The 23,546-nt window shown below is 41.1% G+C and overlaps 2 protein-coding genes and 7 non-coding genes across 11 annotated transcripts in view; 1 reads left to right on the top strand and 8 right to left on the bottom strand.

The window, feature by feature from the left end:
• Positions 1–14,369: 14,369 nt before the first annotated feature.
• rpl4 (ribosomal protein L4) lies at positions 14,370–21,002 on the bottom strand. The gene is made up of 10 exons (XM_029653226.2): positions 20,895–21,002; positions 20,043–20,214; positions 19,441–19,547; positions 17,943–18,081; positions 16,730–16,854; positions 16,374–16,503; positions 15,873–16,029; positions 15,494–15,577; positions 15,011–15,131; positions 14,370–14,540 (listed from the first exon to the last, which is right to left on the bottom strand). Exons 1-10 carry the CDS (start codon positions 20,895–20,897, stop codon positions 14,430–14,432), a joined length of 1,149 nt encoding a protein of 382 aa, XP_029509086.1. The 5' UTR covers positions 20,898–21,002; the 3' UTR covers positions 14,370–14,429.
• On the bottom strand, positions 15,345–15,412 carry LOC115123868 (small nucleolar RNA SNORD18). Its single transcript, XR_003862685.1, has one exon. It is a non-coding gene; the product is annotated as a small nucleolar RNA SNORD18 (small nucleolar RNA).
• On the bottom strand, positions 15,682–15,749 carry LOC115123869 (small nucleolar RNA SNORD18). The gene has a single exon (XR_003862686.1). It is a non-coding gene; the product is annotated as a small nucleolar RNA SNORD18 (small nucleolar RNA).
• On the bottom strand, positions 16,579–16,647 carry LOC115123864 (small nucleolar RNA SNORD18). The gene has a single exon (XR_003862681.1). It is a non-coding gene; the product is annotated as a small nucleolar RNA SNORD18 (small nucleolar RNA).
• On the bottom strand, positions 17,229–17,329 carry LOC115123865 (small nucleolar RNA SNORD16). Its single transcript, XR_003862682.1, has one exon. It is a non-coding gene; the product is annotated as a small nucleolar RNA SNORD16 (small nucleolar RNA).
• Positions 18,240–18,338, bottom strand: LOC115123866 (small nucleolar RNA SNORD16). Its single transcript, XR_003862683.2, has one exon. It is a non-coding gene; the product is annotated as a small nucleolar RNA SNORD16 (small nucleolar RNA).
• LOC115123867 (small nucleolar RNA SNORD18) lies at positions 19,913–19,979 on the bottom strand. Its single transcript, XR_003862684.1, has one exon. It is a non-coding gene; the product is annotated as a small nucleolar RNA SNORD18 (small nucleolar RNA).
• Positions 20,340–20,438, bottom strand: LOC115123870 (small nucleolar RNA SNORD16). The gene has a single exon (XR_003862687.1). It is a non-coding gene; the product is annotated as a small nucleolar RNA SNORD16 (small nucleolar RNA).
• Positions 21,003–21,390: 388 nt separating the features above from the next.
• Positions 21,391–23,546, top strand: part of zwilch (zwilch kinetochore protein) — a 72,814-nt gene continuing 70,658 nt past the window's right edge. For 2 of the 3 annotated variants that reach the window (XM_065002846.1, XM_065002847.1), the window contains exon 1: positions 21,391–21,579. In XM_065002846.1, coding sequence (XP_064858918.1) covers positions 21,530–21,579 — 50 coding nt within the window. In that variant the 5' untranslated portion in view covers positions 21,391–21,529. The remainder of the gene's footprint in view (positions 21,580–23,546) is intronic. The other variant, XM_065002845.1, reaches the window with a different exon arrangement.

Genomic DNA, 23,546 nt, shown 5'->3' with positions numbered 1-23,546 from the left:
TTGCTGTATATATTCAGAGCCATATCCCTGTAATGTTTATAGGGGAGGTGTTGCTGTATATATTCAGAGCCATATCCCTGTAATGTTTATAGGGGAGGTGTTGCTGTATATATTCAGAGCCATATCCCTGTAATGTTTATAGGGGAGGTGTTGCTGTATATATTCAGAGCCATATCCCTGTAATGTTTATAGGGGAGGTGTTGTATATATTCAGAGCCATATCCCTGTAATGTTTATAGGGGAGGTGTTGCTGTATATATTCAGAGCCATATCCCTGTAATGCTTATGGGGTTGGAGTTACTGTATATATTCAGAGCCATATCCCTGTAATGTTTATAGGGGAGGTGTTACTGTATATATTCAGAGCCATATACCTGTAATGTTTATAGGGGAGGTGTTGCTGTATATATTCAGAGCCATATCCCTGTAATGTTTATAGGGGAGGTGGTGCTGTATATATTCAGAGCCATATACCTGTAATGTTTATAGGGGAGGTGTTACTGTATATATTCAGAGCCATATCCCTGTAATGTTTATAGGGGAGGTGTTACTGTATATATTCAGAGCCATATACCTGTAATGCTTATAGGGGAGGTGTTACTGTATATATTCAGAGCCATATACCTGTAATGCTTATAGGGGAGGTGTTACTGTATATATTCAGAGCCATATCCCTGTAATGCTTATAGGGGAGGAGTTACTGTATATATTCAGAGCCATATCCCTGTAATGTTTATAGGGGAGGTGTTGCTGTATATATTCAGAGCCATATCCCTGTAATGTTTATAGGGGAGGTGTTGCTGTATATATTCAGAGCCATATCCCTGTAATGTTTATAGGGGAGGTGTTACTGTATATATTCAGAGCCATATACCTGTAATGTTTATAGGGGAGGTGTTCCTGTATATATTCAGAGCCATATCCCTGTAATGTTTATAGGGGAGGTGTTACTGTATATATTCAGAGCCATATACCTGTAATGCTTATGGGGTTGGAGTTACTGTATATATTCAGAGCCATATCCCTGTAATGTTTATAGGGGAGGTGTTGCTGTATATATTCAGAGCCATATCCCTGTAATGTTTATAGGGGAGGTGTTGCTGTATATATTCAGAGCCATATCCCTGTAATGTTTATAGGGGAGGTGTTGTATATATTCAGAGCCATATCCCTGTAATGTTTAGAGGGGAGGTGTTGCTGTATATATTCAGAGCCATATCCCTGTAATGTTTAGAGGGGAGGTGTTCCTGTATATATTCAGAGCCACATCCCTGTAATGCTTATAGGGGAGGTGTTGCTGTATATATTCAGAGCCATATACCTGTAATGCTTATGGGGTTGGAGTTACTGTATATATTCAGAGCCATATCCCTGTAATGTTTATAGGGGAGGTGTTGCTGTATATATTCAGAGCCATATCCCTGTAATGTTTATAGGGGAGGTGTTGTATATATTCAGAGCCATATCCCTGTAATGCTTATAGGGGAGGTGTTGCTGTATATATTCAGAGCCATATACCTGTAATGCTTATGGGGTTGGAGTTACTGTATATATTCAGAGCCATATCCCTGTAATGCTTATAGGGGAGGTGTTACTGTATATATTCAGAGCCATATCCCTGTAATGTTTATAGGGGAGGTGTTGTATATATTCAGAGCCATATCCCTGTAATGCGTATAGGGGAGGTGTTGCTGTATATATTCAGAGCCATATACCTGTAATGCTTATGGGGTTGGAGTTACTGTATATATTCAGAGCCATATCCCTGTAATGCTTATAGGGGAGGTGTTACTGTATATATTCAGAGCCATAATCCCTGTAATGTTTATAGGGGAGGAGTTACTGTATATATTCAGAGCCATATACCTGTAATGTTTATAGGGGAGGTGTTGCTGTATATATTCAGAGCCATATCCCTGTAATGCTTATAGGGGAGGTGTTACTGTATATATTCAGAGCCATATACCTGTAATGCTTATGGGGTTGGAGTTACTGTATATATTCAGAGCCATATCCCTGTAATGCTTATAGGGGAGGTGTTACTGTATATATTCAGAGCCATAATCCCTGTAATGTTTATAGGGGAGGAGTTACTGTATATATTCAGAGCCATATACCTGTAATGTTTATAGGGGAGGTGTTGCTGTATATATTCAGAGCCATATCCCTGTAATGTTTATAGGGGAGGAGTTACTGTATATATTCAGAGCCATATCCCTGTAATGTTTATAGGGGAGGTGTTACTGTATATATTCAGAGCCATATCCCTGTAATGTTTATAGGGGAGGTGTTACTGTATATATTCAGAGCCATATCCCTGTAATGTTTATAGGGGAGGTGTTACTGTATATATTCAGAGCCATATCCCTGTAATGTTTATAGGGGAGGTGTTACTGTATATATTCAGATCCATATCCCTGTAATGCTTATAGGGGAGGTGTTCCTGTATATATTCAGAGCCATATACCTGTAATGTTTATAGGGGAGGTGTTACTGTATATATTCAGATCCATATCCCTGTAATGCTTATGGGGGAGGTGTTACTGTATATATTCAGAGCCATATCCCTGTAATGTTTATAGGAGAGGTGTTACTGTATATATTCAGAGCCATATCCCTGTAATGTTTATAGGGGAGGTGTTACTGTATATATTCAGAGCCATATCCCTGTAATGTTTATAGGGGAGGTGTTACTGTATATATTCAGAGTCATATCCCTGTAATGTTTATAGGGGAGGTGTTACTGTATATATTCAGAGCCATATCCCTGTAATGTTTATAGGGGAGGAGTTGCTGTATATATTCAGAGCCATATCCCTGTAATGTTTATAGGGGAGGTGTTACTGTATATATTCAGAGCCATATCCCTGTAATGTTTATAGGGGAGGTGTTACTGTATATATTCAGAGCCATATCCCTGTAATGTTTATAGGGGAGGTGTTACTGTATATATTCAGAACCATATCCCTGTAATGTTTATAGGGGAGGTGTTACTGTATATATTCAGAGCCATATCCCTGTAATGTTTATAGGGGAGGTGTTACTGTATATATTCAGAGCCATATCCCTGTAATGTTTATAGGGGAGGTGTTACTGTATATATTCAGAGCCATATCCCTGTAATGCTTATAGGGGAGGTGTTGCTGTATATATTCAGATCCATATCCCTGTAATGTTTATAGGGGAGGTGTTACTGTATATATTCAGAGCCACATCCCTGTAATGTTTATAGGGGAGGTGTTACTGTATATATTCAGAGCCATATCCCTGTAATGTTTATAGGGGAGGTGTTACTGTATATATTCAGAGCCATATCCCTGTAATGTTTATAGGGGAGGTGTTACTGTATATATTCAGAGCCATATCCCTGTAATGTTTATAGGGGAGGTGTTGCTGTATATATTCAGATCCATATCCCTGTAATGTTTATAGGGGAGGTGTTACTGTATATATTCAGAGCCATATCCCTGTAATGCTTATAGGGGAGGTGTTGCTGTATATATTCAGATCCATATCCCTGTAATGTTTATAGGGGAGGTGTTACTGTATATATTCAGAGCCATATCCCTGTAATGCTTATAGGGGAGGTGTTACTGTATATATTCAGAGCCATATCCCTGTAATGTTTATAGGGGAGGTGTTGTTGTATATATTCAGAGCCATATCCCTGTAATGTTTATAGGGGAGGAGTTACTGTATATATTCAGAGCCATATCCCTGTAATGTTTATAGGGGAGGAGTTACTGTATATATTCAGAGCCATATCCCTGTAATGTTTATAGGGGAGGAGTTACTGTATATATTCAGAGCCATATCCCTGTAATGCTTATAGGGGAGGTGTTACTGTATATATTCAGAGCCATATCCCTGTAATGTTTATAGGGGAGGTGTTACTGTATATATTCAGAGCCATATCCCTGTAATGTTTATAGGGGAGGAGTTACTGTATATATTCAGAGCCATATCCCTGTAATGTTTATAGGGGAGGAGTTACTGTATATATTCAGAGCCATATCCCTGTAATGTTTATAGGGGAGGAGTTACTGTATATATTCAGAGCCATATCCCTGTAATGCTTATAGGGGAGGTGTTACTGTATATATTCAGAGCCATATCCCTGTAATGTTTATAGGGGAGGTGTTACTGTATATATTCAGAGCCATATCCCTGTAATGTTTATAGGGGAGGAGTTACTGTATATATTCAGAGCCATATCCCTGTAATGTTTATAGGGGAGGAGTTACTGTATATATTCAGAGCCATATCCCTGTAATGTTTATAGGGGAGGAGTTACTGTATATATTCAGAGCCATATCCCTGTAATGCTTATAGGGGAGGTGTTACTGTATATATTCAGAGCCATATCCCTGTAATGTTTATAGGGGAGGTGTTACTGTATATATTCAGAGCCATATCCCAGTAATGTTTATAGGGGAGGAGTTACTGTATATATTCAGAGCCATATCCCTGTAATGCTTATAGGGGAGGTGTTACTGTATATATTCAGAGCCATATCCCTGTAATGTTTATAGGGGAGGTGTTACTGTATATATTCAGAGCCATATCCCTGTAATGTTTAGAGAAGATCTTAAGTGTTATTGAAGTGTTGTGGTTGCAGGTTCACTTGGCACTTCATCTAAAACATTTTATGGGCCACCAAGTGCTAACAGTCAGTATCTAAATAATGTGTGTGAAATGGTTGATAGTGTACGTGATGTAAACAGAGAGAGGTCTACTTTCTCAGGGGACCTGAATATTGACTGGTTTTCATCAAGCTGTCCGCTCAAGAGGATTAATATGGATATACATTTATATGGATGCTACCATGGTTACGATTAGTCCTGAATGAATCGTGAATAATGATGAGTGAGAAAGTTATAGATGCACAAATATCATGGAGGTATGATATAAAATGCTAACCTCCCCTGTTATTGTAATGGTGAGAGGTTAGCATGTCTTGGGGGTATGATATAAAATGCTAACCTCCTCTGTTATTGTAATGGTGAGCGGTTAGCATGTCTTGGGGGTATGCTAATCTCCCCTGTTATTGTAATGGTGAGAGGTTAGCATGTCTTGGAGGTATGATATAAAATGCTAACCTCCCCTGTTATTGTAATGGTGAGAGGTTAGCATGTCTTGGGGGTATGCTAATCTCCCCTGTTATTGTAATGGTGAGAGGTTAGCATGTCTTGGGGATATGATATAAAATGCTAACCTTCCCTGTTATTGTAATGGTGAGAGGTTAGCATGTCTTAGGAGTATGATATAAAATGCTAACCTCCCCTGTTATTGTAATGCTGAGAGGTTAGCATTTCTTGGGGGTATGATATAAAATGCTAACCTTCCCTGTTATTGTAATGGTGAGCGGTTAGCATGTCTTGGGGGTATGATATAAAATGCTAACCTCCACTGTTATTGTAATGGTGAGAGGTTAGCATGTCTTGGGGGTATGATATAAAATGCTAACCTCCTCTGTTATTGTAATGGTGAGCGGTTAGCATGTCATGGAGGTATGATATAAAATGCTAACCTCTACTGTTATTGTAATGGTGAGAGGTTAGCATGTCTTGGGGATATGATATAAAATGCGAACCTCCCCTGTTATTGTAATGGTGAGAGGTTAGCATGTCTTGGGGATATGATATAAAATGCTAACCTTCCCTATTATTGTAATGCTGAGAGGTTAGCATGTCTTGGGGATATGATATAAAATGCTAACCTCCACTGTTATTGTAATGGTGAGAGGTTAGCATGTCTTGGGGGTATGATATAAAATCCTAACCTCCTCTGTTATTGTAATGGTGAGCGGTTAGCATGTCTTGGAGGTATGATATAAAATGCTAACCTCCCCTGTTATTGTAATGGTGAGAGGTTAGCATGTCTTGGGGATATGATATAAAATGCTAACCTCCCCTGTTATTGTAATGGTGAGAGGTTAGCATGTCTTGGGGGTATGCTAACCTCCCCTGTTATTGTAATGGTGAGAGGTTAGCATGTCTTGGAGGTATGATTATTTGTGCCTGTGTAACTTTTCTCATCATTATTCACGATTCATTCAGGACTATCCGTAATCATGGTAGCATCCACATTAATGTAGAAGTGTTTAGAAACATAAAAGTGACTCCAAAATGACAAGGATTGTGGGATTGATTCCCGCAGGGGCCAACCAAATAAATGACTGAGTTGCTTTGGATAAAAGCTTCTGCTAAATGGAATGCATTATTATTATATAATCTACATACTTTTATTTGTTGACAGTTTGATCAAGAACCCAGCAGACAGGGCAGACCTGAAGCAGTTGATGGTGAGTGGATTTATTTTGTTCCCAATGTAGCGCCTTGTTGCGCTTGTGATCCTTCTCTCTCTACTGAAAAACAACAGACTCTATACTGTGGTATTATGTATGTATTTAGGTTTAGGGTTATGTATTTAGGGTTAGGGTTATGTATTTAGGGTTAGGGTTATGCATAAAGGGTTAGGGTTATGTATTTAGGGTTAGGGTTATGTATTTAGGGTTAGGGTTATGCATAAAGGGTTAGGGTTATGTATTTAGGGTTAGGGTTATGCATAAAGGGTTAGGGTTATGTATTTAGGGTTAGGGTTATGCATAAAGGGTCAGGGTTATGTATTTAGGGTTAGGGTTATGCATAAAGGGTTAGGGTTATGTATTTAGGGTTAGGGTTATGTATTTAGGGTTAGGGTTATGTATTTAGGGTTAGGGTTATGTGTAAAGGGTTAGGGTTATGCATAAAGGGTTAGGGTTATGCATAAAGGGTTAGGGTTATGTGTAAAGGGTTAGGGTTATGTATTTAGGGTTAGGGTTATGTGTAAAGGGTTAGGGTTATGCATAAAGGGTTAGGGTTATGCATAAAGGGTTAGGGTTATGTATTTAGGGTTAGGGTTATGTGTAAAGGGTTAGGGTTATGTATTTAGGGTTAGGGTTATGTATTTAGGGTTATGTATTTAGGGTTAGGGTTATGTATTTAGGGTATGTATAAAGGGTTAGGGTTATGTATTTAGGGTTATGCATAAAGGGTTATGTATAAAGGGTTAGGGTTATGTATTTAGGGTATGTATAAAGGGTTAGGGTTATGTATTTAGGGTTATGTATTTAGGGTTATGTATAAAGGGTTAGGGTTATGTATTTAGGGTTAGGGTTATGTATTTAGTGTTATGTATAAAGGGTTAGGGTTCTGTATTTAGGGTTATGCATAAAGGGTTATGTATAAAGGGTTAGGGTTATGTATTTAGGGTTATGTATTTAGGGTTAGGGTTATGTATTTAGGGTTATGTATTTAGGGTTAGGGTTATGTATTTAGGGTTATGTATTTAGGGTTAGGGTTATGTATAAAGGGTTAGGGTTATGCATAAAGGGTTAGGGTTTGTATAAAGGGTTAGGGTTATGTATAAAGGGTTAGGGTTATATATTTAGGGTTATGTATAAAGGGTTAGGGTTATGTATTTAGGTTATGTATTTAGGGTTAGGGTTATGTATTTAGGGTTTGTATAAAGGGTTAGGGTTATGTATAAAGGGTTAGGGTTATATATTTAGGGTTATGTATAAAGGGTTAGGGTTATGTATTTAGGGTTATGTATTTAGGGTTTGTATAAAGGGTTAGGGTTATGCATAAAGGGTTAGGGTTATATATTTAGGGTTATGTATAAAGGGTTAGGGTTATGTATTTAGGGTTATGTATTTAGGGTTAGGGTTATGTATTTAGGGTTTGTATAAAGGGTTAGGGTTATGCATAAAGGGTTAGGGTTATGTATTTAGGGTTAGGGTTATGCATAAAGGGTTAGTGTTATGTATTTAGGGTTAGTGTTATGTATTTAGGGTTATGTATTTAGGGTTAGGGTTATGTATTTAGGGTTATGTATTTATGGTTAGGGTTATGTATTTAGGGTTATGTATAAAGGGTTAGGGTTATGTATAAAGGGTTAGGGTTATGTATTTAGGGTTATGTATTTAAGGTTAGGGTTATGTATTTAGGGTTATATATTTAGGGTTAGGGTTATGTATTTAGGGTTAGGGTTATGTATAAAGGGTTATGTATAAAGGGTTATGTATAAAGGGTTAGGGTTATGTATTTAGGGTTAGGGTTATGTATTTAGGGTTAGGGTTATGTATTTAGGGTTATGCATAAGGGTTAGGGTTATGCATAAAGGGTTAGGGTTATGTATAAAGGGTTAGGGTTATGTATTTATGGTTATGTATAAAGGGTTAGGGTTATGTATTTAGGGTTAGGGTTATGCATAAAGGGTTAGGGTATATATATATAAAGGGTTGGGGTTATGCATTTAGGGTTAGGGTTATGTATAAAGGGTTAGGGTTATGCATAAAGGGTTATGTATTTAGGGTTAGGGTTATGTATTTAGGGTTATGTATTTAGGGTTAGGGTTATGTATTTAGGGTTATGTTATTTATGGTTATTTAGGGTTATGTATTTAGGGTTATGTATTTATGGTTAGGGTTATGTATAAAGGGTTAGGGTTATGTATAAAGGGTTATGTATTTAGGGTTAGGGTTATGTATTTATGGTTAGGGTTATATATTTATTTAGGGTTATGTATTTAGGGTTAGGGTTATGTATTTATGGTTAGGGTTATAATTTATGGTTAGGGTTATGTATTTATGGTTAGGGTTATATATTTAGGGTTATGTATAAAGGGTTAGGGTTATGTATTTAAGGGTTAGGGTTATGTATTTATGGTTAGGGTTATATATTTATGGTTAGGGTTATGTATTTATGGTTAGGGTTATGTATTTATGGTTAGGGTTATGTATTTATGGTTAGGGTTATATATTTAGGGTTATGTATAAAGGGTTAGGGTTATGTATAAAGGGTTATTATGTATAAAGGGTTAGGGTTATGTATTTATGGTTAGGGTTATATATTTAGGGTTATGTATAAAGAGTTACCATATGTTCTTACTGCTTGCATTTGTGTAATTTACAGCTCGTGTGTAAAACAGACCTTGGTGTCAGTAGGATTTCCTGGTAAAATAAATACCCCTTGGTGTCAGGACTTCCTGGTTAAATAAAGACCCCTTGGTGTCAGGACTTCCTGGTTAAATAAAGACCCCTTGGTGTCAGGACTTCCTGGTTAAACAAAGACCCCTTGGTGTCAGTAGGACTTCCTGGTTAAATAAATACCCCTTGGTGTCAGGACTTCCTGGTTAAATAAAGACCCCTTGGTGTCAGGACTTCCTGGTTAAATAAAGACCCCTTGGTGTCAGGGCTTCCTGGTTAAATAAATACCCCTTGGTGTCAGGACTTCCTGGTTAATGTAATGTAAATCCAGTAAAAGTAACCATGTCTCTCTTGACTGACATCTCTCTCCAGGTTCATCAATTCATCAAACAATCGGAGGCAGAGGAGGTGGACTTTGCAGGCTGGCTGTGTAGCACCATTGGACTCAACCAGCCAGTCACCCCAACACACAGTGAGGGCATGTGATGGCCCTTCTATACACCTTGGTTACGTCCCAATTAGCTCTCCTTCCGACCAAAGTGTGCACTTGTTCACTTCCCTTTCAATGATTTGAAAGTGGTGGAAACTCCCACTAGCTCATGCTTCCACCAATCCAATTGGTGCGAACAAGTGTACACTTAAGGAGATATTGGGACACACCCTGCTTAGCCAAACACTCATAGCCTGTATTCAAGGAGAATTGCTTTGTTTCATCGGGGTGGTATTCACAATGAACCAAACAGGAAGGGACCAACCTGCCTTTAAGAAATGTCTGCCACTCTAACCACCACCTCTAAATTGGGTTCTCCTCTATGACTAGGTAGGTCTGCTGCTTTAAGGACAATATGTAGGTCTGCTGCTTTAAGGAGAATATGAAGGTCTGCTGCTTTAAGGGCAATATGTAGGTCTGCTGTTTTAATAAAGACAATATGTAGGTCTGCTGTTTTCAGGACAATATGAAGGTCTGCTGTTTTCAGGACAATATGTAGGTCTGCTGTTTTAATGAGGACAATATGTAGGTCTGCTGTTTTAAGGACAATATGTAGGTCTGCTGTTTTAATAAAGACAATATGTAGGTCTGCTGTTTTAATAAAGACAATATGTAGGTCTGCTGTTTTAAGGACAATATGTAGGTCTGCTGCTTTAAGGACAATATGTAGGTCTGCTGCTTTAAGGACAATATGAAGGTCTGCTGCTTTAAGGACAATATGTAGGTCTGCTGTTTTAATAAAGACAATATGTAGGTCTGCTGTTTTAAGGACAATATGTAGGTCTGCTGTTTTAAGGACAATATGTAGGTCTGCTGTTTTAAGGACAATATGTAGGTCTGCTGTTTTAAGGACAATATGTAGGTCTGCTGTTTTAAGGACAATATGTAGGTCTGCTGTTTTAGGGACAATATGTAGGTCTGCTGTTTTAATAAAGACAATATGTAGGTCTGCTGTTTTAATAAGGACAATATGTAGGTCTGCTGTTTTAATAAAGACAATATGTAGGTCTGCTGTTTTAAGGACAATATGTAGGTCTGCTGTTTTAAGGACAATATGTAGGTCTGCTGTTTTAATATGGACAATATGTAGGTCTGCTGTTTTAATAAGGACAATATGTAGGTCTGCTGTTTTAATAAGGACAATATGTAGGTCTGCTGTTTTAATAAGGACAATGTGTAGGTCTGCTGTTTTAATAAGGACAATATGTAGGTCTGCTGTTTTAATAAGGACAATGTGTAGGTCTGCTGTTTTAAGGACAATATGTAGGTCTGCTGCTTTAAGGACAATATGTAGGTCTGCTGTTTTAATATGGACAATATGTAGGTCTGCTGTTTTAATGACAATATGTAGGTCTGCTGCTTTAAGGACAATATGAAGGTCTGCTGTTTTCAGGACAATATGAAGGTCTGCTGTTTTAAGGACAATATGTAGGTCTGCTGCTTTAAGGACAATATGTAGGTCTGCTGTTTTAATAAAGACAATATGTAGGTCTGCTGTTTTAAGGACAATATGTAGGTCTGCTGTTTTAATAAAGACAATATGTAGGTCTGCTGTTTTAATAAGGACAATATGTAGGTCTGCTGTTTTAAGGACAATATGTAGGTCTGCTGCTTTAAGGACAATATGTAGGTCTGCTGTTTTAAGGACAATATGTAGGTCTGCTGTTTTAAGGACAATATGAAGGTCTGCTGCTTTAAGGACAATATGTAGGTCTGCTGTTTTAATAAAGACAATATGTAGGTCTGCTGTTTTAAGGACAATATGTAGGTCTGCTGTTTTAAGGACAATATGTAGGTCTGCTGTTTTAATGACAATATGTATGTCTGCTGTTTTAAGGACAATATGTAGGTCTGCTGTTATAATAAACTGTCTGAGCAATCACTGCCCCCCCATAATAGAATATTATTGCTGTCTGCCACCTTCCCCACTGTCTCTAAATAGAGTTGTCCTTCCCCACTGTCTCTAAATAGGGTTGTCCTTCCCCACTGTCTCTAAATAGGGTTGTCCTTCCCCACTGTCTCTAAATAGAGTTGTCCTTCCCCACTGTCTCTAAATAGAGTTGTCCTTCCCCAGTCTCTAAATAGGGTTGTCCTTCCCCACTGTCTCTAAATAGAGTTGTCCTTCCCCACTGTCTCTAAATAGAGTTGTCCTTCCCCACTGTCTCTAAATAGGGTTGTCCTTCCCCACTGTCTCCAAATAGGGTTGTCCTTCCCCACTGTCTCTAAATAGGGTTGTCCTTCCCCACTGTCTCTAAATAGGGTTGTCCTTCCCCACTGTCTCCAACTAGGGTTGTCCTTCCCCACTGTCTCTAAATAGGGTTGTCCTTCCCCACTGTCTCTAAATAGGGTTGTCCTTCCCCACTGTCTCTAAATAGAGTTGTCCTTCCCCACTGTCTCTAAATAGGGTTGTCCTCTATGACTATAAAGACGATACAGGTACTGTATAGCCTACTTGCCAGACTACAGGTACTGTTATAGCCTACTTGCCAGACTACAGGTACTGTTATAGCCTACTTGCCAGACTACAGGTACTGTTATAGCCTACTTGCCAGAATACAGGTACTTTATAGCCTACTTGCCAGAATACAGGTACTTTATAGCCTACTTGCCAGAATACAGGTACTGTATAGCCTACTTGCCAGAATACAGGTACTTTATAGCCTACTTGCCAGAATACAGGTACTATATAGCCTACTTGCCAGAATACAGGTACTGTATAGCCTACTTGCCAGACGATACAGGTACTGTATAGCCTACTTGCCAGACTATACAGGTAGTGTATAGCCTACTTGCCAGAATACAGGTACTTTGTAGCCTACTTGCCAGACTGTTTTAGGAAATATTCTACTACAAAAGGCATCAAACTCATTCCATGGAGGACTGAGTGTCTGTTCACTCCTCTCGTTTTATCTTAAATACAGTGGCATTGGGAAAGTAATCAGTCCCTTTGACTTCTGTGGTACGTTACAGCCTTATTCTAAAATGGATTTAATCCCATTTTTTTGTGCGCGCCACCCTATGGGACTCCAAAATCACGGTCGGATGTGATGCAGCTTGGATTCAAACCAGGGACTGCAGTGACGCCTATTGCACCGAGATGCAGCGGTCGTCAATGATCCCAAGCACACAACGGAGGAGTGGCTTTGGGACAAATCTTGGGGCAAGTTCTTGGGACCCAGATCAAGCATTGCCCTGGACTACAAATCATTCTCAAATGGAGAATTTCCATTGAAAGTGCATTTTAGTAACAGGACTAGGCTTAATTGGGTCTGGGAAACTGGCCCTTAATGTCCTTGAGTGGACCAGCCAAACCCTGGACTTGAACCCGATTGAAGATCTCTGGAAATGGCTGTGCGGAGAAGCTCCCCATCCAACCTGAGCACTTGACAGGACTTTATAATCGTTTGATGAACGCCTGGTTGTCCAGAGTCTTAAATTGGACACATTTAAAATGACAACTAGAAGCAGACACTACCTTCCTTTGAGTGAGTTTAGACCCCCAGAGGTCACAATTCAGACCTGACAGCAGTTCCCCGAAAAAAAAAAAAAAAAAGTGGCATTTAGGGTTGTGCTATTTGAAAAGCTGTAAAGGCTGTTCACAGACTGGGACCCAGGCTAGCGGTTTACATACAGACTGGGACCCAGGCTAGCGGTTTACATACAGACTGGGACCCAGGCTAGCGGTTTACATACAGACTGGGACCCAGGCTAGCGGTTTACATACAGACTGGGACCCAGGCTAGCGGTTTACATACAGACTGGGACCCAGGCTAGCGGTTTACATACAGACTGGGACCCAGGCTAGCGGTTTACATACAGACTGGGACCCAGGCTAGACTGGGACCCAGGCTTTTTACATACAGACTGGGACCCAGGCTAGCGGTTTACATACAGACTGGGACAGACTGGGACCCAGGCTAGCGGTTTTACATACAGACTGGGACCCAGGCTAGCGACTGGGACCCAGGCTTTTACCAGGCTACAGACTGGGACAGACTGGGACCCAGGCTAGACTGGGACCCAGGCTTTACATACAGACTGGGACCCAGGCTAGCGGTTTACATACAGACTGGGACCCAGGCTAGACTGGGACCCAGGCTTTTTTACATACAGACTGGGACCCAGGCTAGACTGGGACCCAGGCTTTACAGACTGGGACAGACTGGGACCCAGGCTAGCGGTTTACATACAGACTGGGACCCAGGCTAGCGGTTTACATACAGACTGGGACCCAGGCTAGCGGTTTACATACAGACTGGGACCCAGGCTAGCGGTTTACATACAGACTGGGACCCAGGCTAGCGGTTTACATACAGACTGGGACCCAGGCTAGCGGTTTACATACAGACTGGGACCCAGGCTAGCGGTTTATACAGACTGGGACAGACTGGGACCCAGGCTAGCGGTTTACATACAGACTGGGACCCAGGCTAGCGGTTTACATACAGACTGGGACCCAGGCTAGCGGTTTACATACAGACTGGGACCCAGGCTAGCGGACTTTACATACAGACTGGGACCCAGGCTAGCGGTTTACATACAGACTGGGACCCAGGCTAGCGGTTTACATACAGACTGGGACCCAGGCTAGCGGTTTACATACAGACTGGGACCCAGGCTAGCGGTTTACATACAGACTGGGACCCAGGCTAGCGGTTTACATACAGACTGGGACCAGCCTCTGTAAAACAGTCTAAATGATGCTATGTGGTATAATAATATATAATAATCAGTACCTGAAATTGTTGCATCGTACCTTTTTAAAATTACTGACAAATGGTTGCACTCAAATTAACGAAGGGTCCCTGATCGGTTTGTGACTTCATGTACATTCATTGCCACACATGACAAGTCAACAACCAGGCTGTATTCCTGATTAAAGGCATTAAAAAAATAAATAGACAAATAGGACTTTTATTTAGATTTTATTTGAAACCATCTGAACGCCAGTCTGTTAGAAGAGCTGATTTATGCCTTGGTGGGGGCTGCCTTGGCGGGGGCTGCCTTGGCGGGAGCTGCCTTGGCGGGAGCTGGCTTCTTGGCCGGCTTCTTCTTGGGCTTCAGCATCTTGGCCTTGATCTGTGTGTAGAGAGAGACACTCATATAGACAGGACCTGGGCAGGGTTAATGTACACAGATGGTAGTGATACGAGTAGTCGAGAGTGCTTGGGTCCAGTTTCCCTATTATACAGGTCTTTCTATGCAACAAATAGCCATCGGCCATCTTGGGTCCAGTTTCCCTATTATACAGGTCTTTATATGTTAAGAGTGCCACGGTCGGCCATCTTGGGTCCAGTTTCCCTATTATACAGGTCTTTATATGTTAAGAGCGCCACGGTCGGCCATTTTGGGTCCAGTTTCCCTATTATACAGGTCTTTCTATATGTTAGAGCGCCACGGTCGGCCATTTTGGGTCCAGTTTCCCTATTATACAGGTCTTTCTATATGTTAGAGTGCCACGGTCGGCCATTTTGGGTCCAGTTTCCCTATTATACAGGTCTTTCTATATGTTAGAGCGCCACGGTCGGCCATTTTGGTGTTCTACTCACAGCCGGGTCATGCAGCAGGATGGCTTGACGCCTGGCTGTCTTGGCGTAGGGGTTCAGCTTCATCATTATTCTCAGGTTCTTCAGAGGGTTCTTCTTCAGGACTCTGCGCCTGATCTTCTTGCTGTGAGGAGACATGAGAGACCGGGGTTAGTAGGAGGTGAAAAATCGGTTGATATTTTGGGGTCGATGTGTTGAGAATAGAATAGTAGCATCCCAAGAGGCACAACATTCCCTAAATAGTGCACTACTTTAGATCCAAGGCAACTTGGCCGTGATCAAATGCAGTCCACTATATTGGGAATGGGGAGGGGGGCATTTGGGATTTAATCTGGTCGTGCTCAGGACTCCAATTAAAATCAGGATTCAGAAACACGGACCTGAAGTGGAACCTCATCATGGCTTCAATGTCACAGCGAAGCATAACGTACTACAATACCCACAATGCACTGTACAATATAAAGCGAACCGGGAAGGGAGTCTTACTTTGGTGCACGGAGTGCTTTCTGGATCTCCTCACTCTTCAGGATCCTGCTCAGATCTGTGTTGGTCATCTTGTGCATGGGCAGACTGGAGGAGACAGGACAGAGGTCAGACTACAACAGTACTACCTCTGTTAGGAAGCAGCACGTGGTTTTAGCAACAGACCATTTTTTTGTTGAGACAACTCGTTAAAACTCAGAACTTCTGGTAGATATCAGGATTCAGAAACACGGACCGAAGTAGAAGCTCATCACCGTAGAAATGAAATTAACTCTCAAAATCTGTTCCTGAAACTCTGGCTCACTACAACCACCGATTACTGACGTCAACCGGTTTTTCTCTTTAACCGGCTGGGACGCCGCGTAACGCCCGTTCTACTCACTTGTAGTCCACCTTGAGAGAGGCGGACTTACGCCAGGTCCCGTAGAGCTGGTCCAGCTTGCGGAAGGCGGACTCGGTCCAGATACAGAAGCGACCAACGTGACCGCCGGGGGCGAGCCTCAGCAGGTTCAGCTTGTTCACGTTCTGCAGGGTGATACCTGGGCGAAAGAGCGGCAAAATGCAATCAATCCGATCATTTAGATACACAACGAGTAAACACGCCGATCAAATCAAATCAAATTTATTTATATAGCCCTTCGTACATCAGCTGATATCATATGATCATTTGGCAGATGTGCAAATCTACAGAGGAAAATGACACCCGACACGAATAAGTAAATAAACATTATATTAGAGAACTGTTTACACAAAAACATAATATTAAACCATCATGACTGATATCAGGTTGGGCTCAGAACTTCTGATTTTCACGAACATGGACCTGAATGGGAATCAGAACCCCCCACGGTCCCCTCCTTGCCCCCCCCAAGCCAGTACATACCAGGGATGTTTCTGAAGGCCTTGGTGACACCTTGGTCCTGGTTGTAGATGATGCACGGTCCTTTGCGCTGAATACGCCTGCGATTCCTCATCTTACCTTTGCCAGCTCGCATACGTTGTGACGCGTACACCTGCACACACGAGGACACACACACTTAGCACCTTAAGCCAACAGCGGTGCATTTATCTTGCTAATATCAATATTCATGCTCAGGACTTCCATTAAAAATCAGGATTCAGAAACACGGACCTGAAGTGGAACCTCATCACGGCTTCACGTCACTATACACAGTACAACGTATACGCAGGTCAAACGATGACCAGAGAGACAGTGTCAACTCTAGCTATTATACAAACCTTCTTGATGTCGTTCCAGGCCTTGAGTTTCTTCAGCAGCAGCACGGCCTCTTTAGTCTTCTTGTAACCCTCCACTTTGTCATCAACCACCAGGGGGACCTCTGGGATCTCCTCAATGCGGTGTCCTGGAGGAGGGGAGAGGCTTCAGACTGTTGTTCCAATGTGCTACATGTTATTGTGATCAGAATTGTATACTTGTCCTCCTTCCGGTGTGAAGGTATGACGTTATCGCTAGAAGCCGTCGACCTTCTATTGTCGCTAGCGCGTCAGTTGCTTGGCTAGCTAAATACGCCCCCGAGAAGATTCAGACAAACTCGAGCCGTATACGACGAGTGACATTTGACGTAACCAACGAAAGTAACAAATTCTAGTACCGAAACAGTTTTCGTGTTCTAATATTGAAGAGTACTGCCGTTTTCGGTGTGCACCGCACAACACTAATGGCTACTAGTCCAGTATAAGAGTACAGCTCCACCGGCAGAGGCACATGAAGACATCTTGCTCAGAATTATTATCTCGTCAACCCACCGTGCCAGCTACAAGACAGTCGGCAAACCGTCACTGCACACAGAGTCCGACGCAAATTACACCATCATCGCAAGTCTTATGGATCAACATTTTAAAAGCCCGTGGTTGTCACAAGCACTAAGTAGGATTTTATTTTGTTGTTGGGGGGGTTTAAAAGGTATAAAGTATTATTTCATGCTGTATATTCTATGGGATGCCACTCATTAAAACGTGGATAAACACCATAATTTATCAATCGTTAGTCACAGTACTCCAGATAGCAGCTCATATCCAGCTAAAAAAAAAAGCAACGGTTCCCCCACACGCTGAACGTCATATTGCGTGTGTGCATCCGAGTGACTGTTCGATCGACGATTCTCTGGGTCATTTCACGCTTTAATGTGTTATCTGAGTTATTGGGTGTTAAAGCAGGTTGATATCCGTCCAGTATGACGTGGCAACGTGATCAAGTCTCTCGCTACACTTGAGTTAATAGGAACACGACGTTTAGGTCGATAAAACGTTTATCATAGATATCAGGCTACACGTATCTGCCCTTTCAATTGAAGGAAAAAAATATTCTCCAATGTTTAAGAATAAATATATATATATATATATATATATATATTAGGGACCATAACTGATGAAAAAGAATAACAAAAGAACAAACAAACTGTGCTGCATCAAAGGATGACAGGAGGCGTACCTTTGGACATGACGAGAGCGGGCAGGGCGGAGGCGGCCAGAGCGGAGCAGATGGCGTAGCGCTTCTGGGTGGTGTTGATCCTGCGATGCCAGCGGCGCCACGTCTTGGTGGGGGCGAACATGCGACCTCCACGACACATCTACAGTCACGGAGGGGGGGTCAAGGAAATGCAGCGAGCTAAAGGACGAAGAGACATGGCTTCTTCAAAGAGCTTGATTACTGGACACGATTAACCCGTAATGACTGTGTGTTTTCCGTCCTGGGAAACAGGCCCTAAAATGTTGCTTGCGAGTATCTTGCTCAGACTCAAGGTTCGTCAGCCACTTGTGCCAGTATATGACATCAGGCATAATGTCACTGATCACAGTGTAGGTCGCAAATTACACCATCATTGCAAGTCTCGGGATACCACCTACATGGGCTGCGTTCATTAGGTAACACTAAGCCTCGGGAGTGTCTTTATAACTACCACCTACATGGGCTGCGTTCATTCGGCAACACAAATGGATGAAAATACAAACAAGTAGGTGCCACCCGTATTTGAACAATAAGACTTAAGTCCATTGCAAAAACGTTTTGTTGAGATGAGCCCCAATGAACACAGACCATGACCCATTAGACAGACATGGTGAGATTCACAAGGGGGACAATAAAGGAAAACATATCTTACATTTATTTAAAAAAATATATATATATAAAAAATGTAAATACCATGTTATTGAACACGTGCTTTTTGAAACGGCGAAGTGTCATGGTACAGGTCTTTAGAGGTTGTACACAAGAAAATGTATCCTCCTGAAATGTTGATTACTTTTTTCGGGGGCAACTTTTTTTATATATGTTTTTAAATAATATTTTTTCCTTTATTTAACTAGACATGTCAGTTAAGAACAAATTCTTATTTTCAATGACGGCCTAGGAACAGTGGGTTAACTGCCTGTTCAGGGGCAGAACGACAGATTTTGTACCTTGTCAGCTCGGGGATTTGAACTTGCAACCTTCCGGTTGCTAGTCCAACGCTCTAACCACTAGGCTACGCTGCAGCCCCAAGGGCTCCCTCCTTTCTACATGCAGAATACAGAGAAAAGCTGGATAGTGGAACCCACTTGAGTCTCACCAAATCCAATTTAACATTGCAGATAAAGTTCAGAATTAACCGTTTCACGTGAACAAAAATCTAAAAGACCTGCATCACTATAGTTTCCGTTTGTAAAAGGCTGTATTTTGGAGTAAACGTTCAGTTTTAAACAAGCTCCCATAATGCAGCAGGAGGACGAGGAAGTCTATTGCTGGTTTGGGATCGTTTTTTAAAAAATAAAATAAAAATAATGATCTTAAGTGTCTGGACAGTTCTATAACATGCAATTTGAGTCCAAAATATAGTTGTAAACGTTTTAAACAAGCTCCCATAATGCAGCAGGAGGACGAGGAAGTATATTGAGTCCAAAATATAGTTGTAAACGTATCCTTGAAGGGCTTAAACTGGCCGAGAGGATACATTGCCGAAGGCTCCCTGGCCGGAACGGTGGGTACCACCTCCCCTCACACGAGGGATACGAGCCACAGCTCTGCCTGTACCCCAGGACTCAGCACTGGTCTGGTGACCTGGAACACACAAACATTACAACCATTAGATAAATATCCCAGAATAAAAAATATAGAATGTAACAACGAGTTTGTTCATATAAAAAGACATCCGTCAATATTTTTTTATTATTATGAATTAGGCCCTAATCTATGGATTTCACAGGCCTGAGATCTGTACCTGTTGTTTATGATCCATTAAAAATAAAGTTAGGCATGGATCAGAAAACCAGTCAGTATCTGGTGTGACCATTCGCCTCATGCAGAATATGAGAATTAAGTTATGAGAATGGCAACTTTCTGGGATCCTTTTTTCCCTTCTCAGTCCACGAAACCATCAGTTTCCATGTGTTGACATATATTTTGTCCAGTTGTACAGGTGAAAGCCCTTCAGAACTTCTAGTATAATCAGGTTTCAGAAACACGGACCGAAGTTGAAACTCATCACCAAAGCTTTTCACCTGTATCCAAAGAAATTGCTTATTTGATTGAATAAATGTTCAAAAGATCACTCACCTGCCAGTCCGCTGACGGCATAGGGCTGACGACTGTTCTTGCGCATGTTGGTGTGCACGAAGTTGACAATGTCGGGGCGGATGGGAGCCTTGAACACTGCAGGCATGACAACATTTTTGCCTGAGCTTTCTCCTTTCTCGGAGTAGATCGAGATTAAAGGCCGGGCACAAGCCTGTGGGAAAACACGGTCAAAATCAGATGCATGTTCAGCTAAATTCTTACAATGTACCTAATCGCATGTAGCGTGTCGGATGATTAACGTTAGCTAGCTACATGTAGTTTAATTAATGGTCATCTTGCTCAGACTCAGTTGTCGTCATTCACTTGCGCCAGCATGTGACAATAGGCATTTGTCGACTGGTCGCAAAGTAGGACGCAAATTACACCATCATAGCAAGTACATGTAAAAATTTAAAATACCATGTATTTTTCTCTCTCTCTCTGTTCCGCTAGCCGCCATGCTAGTAGCTAGGTACCACGCTAACCAGAAAATGTGTGATCTTTGGATTAATTATCTGTAGCTGACTAGTTTACGCAAATGTGTACGTGATCTATAGTTTACCAAGTACATATTCAAAGCAGTCACGTGAAGAAATGTGTACTGGTTTACGGACTTCGTCTATTTTATCAAATACGGCCTGTGGTTGAAAGGAAAAGCACACGTGTGACTTGGCTTAGAACATTGCAGACAAAATGGCTCCTCGTATCAACTTCCTTCAGATTCTCCGTAAATGTGTTAAATTGTATTACCTAAACAAACATATTGGCGAGAGAAGTCTTTATTTTTTTGCCATCTCGATTGATTGCTAATGTTAAATAGTATTTGCTGATACAAAAAGCTAGGATTCTCACCATTTTTATGTTTTAGTCTCGGCTCGCCGACGAACCACGCTCCTTACTCAATGGCGGCCACAGTAGAAAAGGAAGTTGGTAATGCAACTCACAGGACATATGCTTCCGACAAAGAAAACGTCACACTTCCGACAAAAACTGAAACGTTCAATGAATTCAATAATACACAGAGGCATATTTTTCGATTCTAAATCAATATACGTACTCTTTCATCTTATAAACATTTTAATATATCGAACTTGAAATACTATACAACGGCGAAAACTATTTTTATACATGAGATTACATAGGTCCCTACTGCGCAGTACGGCGGAGGAAACAAGTTGGTGACCGGACTACTTTCATGATAATTATTTCCTGGAATCAAATATATATATCTTTTTTTTTCGTTCTTAAATGTAACTACCACACGGGACAGTTGTGTGAAAAAACGTATTATTTTCTTACTCGTCTTTGTAAAAAAAAATATATATATATATATAAAAAATTGTTTGTGTTCGTCGTGTCGACTGATGACGTCAAGGGTTCACTGGCTGTTTTGGCGCGAACGTCAAAGTTCAGTCTTTTATTTTGTATTTTTCTGACTTCAAAACACCAACTAACGTACTATTTCGGTAACTATCTACCCAAATGAAATGGGCTCTAAGATCATCGCCGATGCTGTACAGTTTTCGAAAATGCTTCGGTGAGTTATCGCTTTTCAAATGTGTGACTAGTTACCCGTTTGTTATTCTGTACTTCGTTAGCTAGCTAGCTGAGGCAACTAATCATTGCATAGTGTCAACTGTAAAGTTTGGTGGATGAGGAATAAGGGTCTTAGGCCCCCTTTTAGTTTCAATGAAGGGTGCAATCGTAATGCAAAAGCAAACCATTCCATTATAGACGGTTTTGTGCTTCCAACTTTGTGGCAACAGTGTATAAGAGGAATACAAATCAAATGTATTTATATACCCAGAGGATGGACGAGAGAGGCAAGCGGATATACATGAATTGCGCAAGAAGGGAACCGTGAAGACAGAGGTTTATGTGCTTTGCAAAGCCAGAGACAAAATCATGATTTTTTTGTTGTTGTCTGATGCACCTTTTCTGCCAACGAATCGAAGTTGAACATAGTCAAATGTCAGTTTAATTACATGCGCAATAAAGTATAATGTCTAGGCATATTTAATTGAATCCTGGCAGTTGGAATATTCAACCGATCGCAAAGCAGAGAATCTACTGAGCTCATTTTTGGTAATGGCAAGATCACATTCTCCTCCATAAACGCATATCACGTTCAAGTGTGGTGTCCAGCAGCTCACACCGGCAGGATGGGGTGTGCTTTTCATTAGGAGAGATGTCTAACACGGATTTCCTCAATGTTAAATATTAGGCGTATGGGGACGCCTATCGATTTGGCAGCGAAGCTCGACATGATGTTAAATTATCTTCACCACTAGAATAAACACCACCAGGCTTCCAGTAGAGACTCGATATATATATATATATATATATTTTTTACAGAATTACAGAGGGCAGTTTTTTTTAATTACTAAAGTGCAAATCTTCCTCTGGAGTAAACCACATACTGGGATAATAATTGCATAACTAACGTCTCTACTAATACTATAGCTGTCTCTCTCCCTTCAAACTACCCTTGTTAATTCATTTGAAAGGAAATATTATTTTAGCATTATGCTATAAACTAGCCTATGCCTACTTTCTGATGGACTACTGCCCAGATTTGAAGGTGAGCCTAGGTTTTGAATATATATTTTTAGGACAAATGTGATTTGTGTGTCTTTGAGTCCTTTTAGAGTGTGTGTGTGTGAGAACATATCAAATCAAACTTTATATGCCACATGCGCCGAATACAACAAGTGTAGACTTTACGATGAAATGCTGACTTACAAGCCCTTAACCAACAGTGCAGTTCAAGAAAGCGTTAAGAACATTTCTACCAAGTAGACTAAAATAAAAAGTAATATTAAAAAGTAACACAATAAGAACATCAATGTGGAGGCTATATACAGGGTGTTACGGTACAGAATCGGTGTGGAGGCTATATACAGGGTATTACGGTACAGAGTCAGTGTGGAGGCTATATACAGGGGGTACCGGTACAGAGTCAATGTGGAGGCTATATACAGGGGGTACCGGTACAGAGTCAATGTGGAGGCTATATACAGGGTGTTACGGTACAGAGTCAGTGTGGAGGCTATATACAGGGTGTTACGGTACAGAGTCAGTGTGGAGGCTATATACAGGGTGTTACGGTACAGAGTCAATGTGGAGGCTATATACAGGGGGTACTGGTACAGAGTCAATGTGGAGGCTATATACAGGGGGTACTGGTACAGAGTCAATGTGGAGGGGTACAGGCTAGTTGAGGTAAGCTGTACATGTAGGTGGGGGGTGAAGTGACTATGCATAGATAATAAACAGAGAGTAGCAACAGTGTACAAAAGGGAAGGGGGGTCAGTGTAACTTGTCCGGTGACAATTTTATTAATTGTTCAGGAGTCTTATGGCTGTTAAGGAGCCTCTTGGACCTAGACTTGGTTCTCCGGTACCACTTGCCATGCGGTAGCAGAGAGAACAGTCTATGACTTGGGTGGCTGGAGTCTCTGACAATTTTATGGACTGTCCTTTGACACAGCCTATTAAATAGGTC

This window comes from Oncorhynchus nerka, linkage group LG17 (genome assembly GCF_034236695.1).
Source record: "Oncorhynchus nerka isolate Pitt River linkage group LG17, Oner_Uvic_2.0, whole genome shotgun sequence".
NCBI lineage: Eukaryota > Metazoa > Chordata > Actinopteri > Salmoniformes > Salmonidae > Oncorhynchus > Oncorhynchus nerka.
Note: the sequence above shows the minus strand (reverse complement) of the source record. Positions and strands in the feature narration are given on the sequence as shown.